This window comes from Cucurbita moschata, unplaced genomic scaffold, assembly GCF_002738365.1.
Source record: "Cucurbita moschata cultivar Rifu unplaced genomic scaffold, Cmos_1.0 Cmo_Scf00010, whole genome shotgun sequence".
NCBI lineage: Eukaryota > Viridiplantae > Streptophyta > Magnoliopsida > Cucurbitales > Cucurbitaceae > Cucurbita > Cucurbita moschata.
Genome location: NW_019268526.1, coordinates 2,746,629 through 2,751,189, shown reverse-complemented (window position 1 = coordinate 2,751,189; position 4,561 = coordinate 2,746,629). Strand labels below are relative to the sequence as shown.

The window sequence follows — 4,561 nt, the reverse complement described above, 5'->3', positions numbered from 1 at the left end:
TTTTTTTTTTTTTTTTTTTTTTTTTTTTTTTTTTTTTTTTTTTTTTTGTGGGGGGGGTGGGTGGTGATGCTAGACAGATTTGTTTTGTCACTGCAAATTGATGGTGAAGTAGGGATACAACGGATTCTTTTACAGATATTCCACATCTCCAATTTCCTTGCTTCAAAGAAGAAAATAGAACGCCTAGCTAGCCGCTATCTTCTATTACTATCCCTTTCACACCCCTTCTACATTCAAGCTAAAGTCATAATAGCTATAACAAACTCCCACAATTTCCTTATATCTTAACGTGATCATTTTGCCCTTTTCTTCTCTCTTTGAGTGTTTTGTATTTTCCTACGACAACATAAAAATCCCATCTAGTTATTATTCTCGTATGTTTGCTATATGTTGTTTTCCATATTTCCGATCTTCGTAAGTCCCTGTGGAAACAAACTCCAAAATGGGTAAGAACAAGGGAAAAGGAAACCTACCGAAGTTTCTCATTCAACCCCAAGTGTGAAATAAAAATTATGATGCCGATTACCACTTTTGTTTGTTTCTTTTTTCCAAAAAAACATTATTGCATAAATTATTATTTCCATCAGTAGTTTAGTTTGATTGGTGCTGGTTGCTGTTGAAATATAACAAAATTTTATGCAAACATAGGCGCATTTCATAAAAGATAGACAGTCTAATACTGCAAAAGCTGTTCTTGCGATTTCTTCTTCATTTAGATGGGCTTTAAGTGGCACACCTATCCAGAATCGTGTAGGGGAGCTTTACTCTCTTGTAAGTTTTTCTTTGTTTAGAACATTGTCTACCTTGAGGAAAATGATCATTCTCAATGTAACAAGTGTTTTTTGGTACCCTCAGGTTCGCTTCCTGCAAATTGTGCCTTATTCTTTCTACTTCTGTAAGGACTGTGATTGTAGAACACTTGACCACAGGTACTAGTTTAGATTTAATATTGTTCTGCAATCTTGGTAAATTTTCATTTGAACTTTTTATGAGCTTCCTTGTTTTTTGGACTCATTAATTTTCTTATATGATGTAACGTTTGACCCTTATGGGAAATTTCAGTTCTGTTAGCTGTCCTGACTGCCCTCATAAACGCATGCGGCATTTTTGCTGGTGGAACAAGGTAAGTTCTGTAATGTGTGGCATTTCAATATCTCTGTAACATTGTTAAACTATGTTCTTTATTATTATGGTTTGGTTTGGAAGTATATTACGCTACAGATTCAAAATGTTGGGAGAGGTCCTGAGTTTAAAAGAGGTATGATATTGCTGAAGCATAAAATTTTAAGTAGCATCGTACTACGACGCACCAAAAAGGGTAGAGCTGCTGATCTTGCTCTTCCTCCTAGTATTGTAAGTGGACATACATATGTTTGTTACTTGTTCGTATTGATGAGCAAACTAATTTTAGTTCTGCTCAATCTTCCCATAGGTTTCAATTAGGCGAGATACCCTTGACATTCAAGAAGAAGATTTTTATGAATCATTGTATAATGATAGTCGAGCAAAATTTAATACGTGAGTGACCATCTACATCTACTGATTCTTTTTGAGCCTGTTTGTTTAAGTATCTTTGATCCATATTAAGATCAAAGTCCCTTTAGTGCATATGATGCAAGTAATTACAAATGTGGAGACTAATTTGGAAAATGTTTTTTTTTAGTGTCTTAGGTCTTCTAGATTTGGAACTTAATTTAAAGATAATAATATAGAAAATGGTTACTTTTGACGCTGAGACTATTCTCCAAGTCTTTACTATCAGTTTATTTTGTACCAGGTTAAATTTTTATGCATCTTTTTGCGTTTCAATATTTAGTAATTTGTCTCTTTTGAGTTGTACTCTTTTGTCTTGGTTGAATTTAATTTTATTTTTCGTTAGATAGCTATCGTGGAACATACTTTTTGTGGGTGCATATGGAATGGCTGTTTATTTCTTGGAAGAAAAATTTGATTGTACTGTGAAAAAAAATCAGTTGATGTGAAGTAACTCGAGTGAGTATTGTAGTGTTATAGTACTGCTACCAACTTCTCATTCTTCCTTTTTTTTTTTTTTTAATGTTTGTTTTCTATGCATATTCAATGTTATCAATAAAAATGTTGATTATTCAGAAAGCTATTCTCTGAAGCAACACTTGAATTGAGAAAGAAGCGAGTATGAATATATCAGTTTAGAATTGGTTTTACCAAACACGCATATTAGTTGTTTGATGCAATTTTTTCTTTGTAGTTTTGTGGCAGCAGGAACAGCAACGAGTAATTATGCACACATATTTGACCTTTTGATTCGCTTGAGACAGGTCTGTTGTGGCTTCTTGTCAGGCTTAGAAATCTATGTCGATAGTTCTTAAGTCTTCAGAGTTCAGAAATTGCATCACCCCCCCCCACTTTTTTGTTTGTGTAATAATTCTGATGCTTCAATAAAGATCTTTATTATAATCTAATTTCTAGTTGATTTTTCTTTGCTTGTTAGCTGATTTCTTTGAGCATTAGATTTGCAAGTTCAAAATGTAAATTAGGTTATCCATGTCTACTGTATGGGCTGAAAATATTTAGAGGGAATTTCTTTGAGAAATGTTTTTTTGGATAAGACCTTTGAGATATATGTTAGTTTCAACGATATATTGGAGACGGCATCTTAACAAAACTCAAATAAAATGATTAAAGAACTTACTACTATTATTTTGAGTAGATGCATTTTATCGTATTAACCTCAATTAACAAGAACTTTATCCAATAGCTTTGTTCCACAAAACATGCTAAAGTTTATCTGCTAATGAATTTTATTTAATTCATTTTTCTCATGATTTTACAGGCAGTTAATCATCCATATCTCGTTGTATATTCTAGAACTAATGTCATAAGTTGTGGAAGCATTGATGGTACTGATAACAATAACGAACAAGCATGTGGAATTTGTCATGAGCCAGCTGAAGAACCTGTGGTGAGTTTCTGGTGAATCCCCTCTCTCCCTTCCTTTCCTTTTATCCTTGTTTTGGCAGTTTGATAATTTAAATTTTCATCGAATGTTTTTGCATTCAGTTGTTCATCTTTTGTGAATATTAGTGCTAGCTAATGTCAATTAATCTATTGAAGTACTATAGTGTGCGAATCTATTTATGATCACTCATGAGTATGACTGTTGTTGACGGGTTTCTTTTCATAGCAGTGAAAATCCATGAGAACGTTGCTGAAAATGAACATCCTGTATTTGATCACTACCTTGTGTTGTTGCCCCTTAAAATCAAATGAAATAATGAATAGGAAATTAAAGACCCAGAGCAGTAAATGATATAATAACCACCATTCTTTTTTCACTACATTACCTATTTAGTTGAAATGGAACTGAACGAGTTGAATTACTGCCTCTTTAATAATCTCTTCTATTTTAACAGGTTACCTCTTGCGAGCACACATTTTGTAAGGCCTGCATTATTGGTTTTGCCAATGATTTTTCGAAGCTTGTCTCATGCCCTTCTTGCTCAAAGATGCTCACCATTGACTTCAGCACAAATCTGGCTGGTAGAGATCGAACCATTAAAAATACAATTAAGGGGTTTAAATGTACAAGTATACTTAACAGAATACAACTGGAGAATTTTCAGACGAGCACAAAAATAGAAGCTTTGGTACGTTTTATTCGAACTCCCTGTATGTTTTAATCCCTCAATGTGAATGAAGAAAAGAGCATGTTTAATTTATTTGGTCACGCTTTGACTTTTTTTTTTTTACTCCAGAGAGAAGAAATCAGGTTCATGTTAGAACGAGATGGGTCTGCCAAAGGAATCGTTTTTAGCCAATTCACGTCATTTTTGGATCTAATAAACTATTCCTTAACAAAGGTGAGTTGTAGTAAGCATGTAGAGTCTTCTTATAGCCAAAGAAAATTAGTCGTTTTATATCATGCAATGAACCCTTTGCAGTCTGGTATTACCTGCGTTCAACTAATTGGAAGCATGTCCTTGCCACAAAGAGATGATGCTATTAAGAGATTCATTGACGATCCAGATTGCAAGATTTTTCTAATGAGCTTAAAAGCTGGAGGGATTGCTCTCAATCTCACTGTGGCATCGCATGTAAGGAGTCACTTTCGATTGACTATGCAATTTAATTATTCACATGTCGTGACCTTAATTATGTTGCATATATGCTGTTATCACACTGTTTATACAAAATATGCTTTTGCTCATAAAATTAATTGTTCGTTTTCGGTGACGAATACGCCCTATTTTCCTTCTTTGATCTTCACTTCAGGTGTTCATCATGGACCCTTGGTGGAATCCTGCTGTGGAACGACAAGCACAAGACAGAATCCACCGAATTGGACAATATAAGCCTATCAGGTGCAGTGTTTTGATAAAATAAAAAAATATTTGGTAATTTTCTGCCATTGCCTGAAGACAGCACTAACATGCATTTGACATTAACAGAATCACGAGATTCGTTATTGAAAACTCTATTGAGGAGAGGATTTTGAAGCTGCAAGAGAGGAAAGAACTGGTATTTGAAGGGTACGTTGCTCTGCCCTTTAATCTTCCAAAAAAAAAAAAAAAAAAAAAAAAAA

At 33.9% G+C, this 4,561-nt stretch overlaps 1 protein-coding gene across 3 annotated transcripts in view; it reads left to right on the top strand.

Moving 5' to 3' along the window:
* LOC111448500 (DNA repair protein RAD16) overlaps nt 1-4,561 on the top strand; it is a 10,703-nt gene that overhangs the window by 5,308 nt on the left and 834 nt on the right. For 2 of the 3 annotated variants that reach the window (XM_023088158.1, XM_023088157.1), the window contains exons 5-16: nt 649-771; nt 856-929; nt 1,063-1,123; nt 1,207-1,353; nt 1,433-1,518; nt 2,228-2,297; nt 2,813-2,941; nt 3,393-3,626; nt 3,735-3,839; nt 3,921-4,073; nt 4,252-4,340; nt 4,428-4,508. In XM_023088158.1, the coding sequence (XP_022943926.1) occupies nt 649-771; nt 856-929; nt 1,063-1,123; nt 1,207-1,353; nt 1,433-1,518; nt 2,228-2,297; nt 2,813-2,941; nt 3,393-3,626; nt 3,735-3,839; nt 3,921-4,073; nt 4,252-4,340; nt 4,428-4,508 (1,352 nt within the window). Of the gene's footprint in view, nt 1-648; nt 772-855; nt 930-1,062; nt 1,124-1,206; nt 1,354-1,432; nt 1,519-2,227; nt 2,298-2,812; nt 2,953-3,392; nt 3,627-3,734; nt 3,840-3,920; nt 4,074-4,251; nt 4,341-4,427; nt 4,509-4,561 lie in introns of those variants that run through there. The other variant, XR_002711441.1, reaches the window with a different exon arrangement.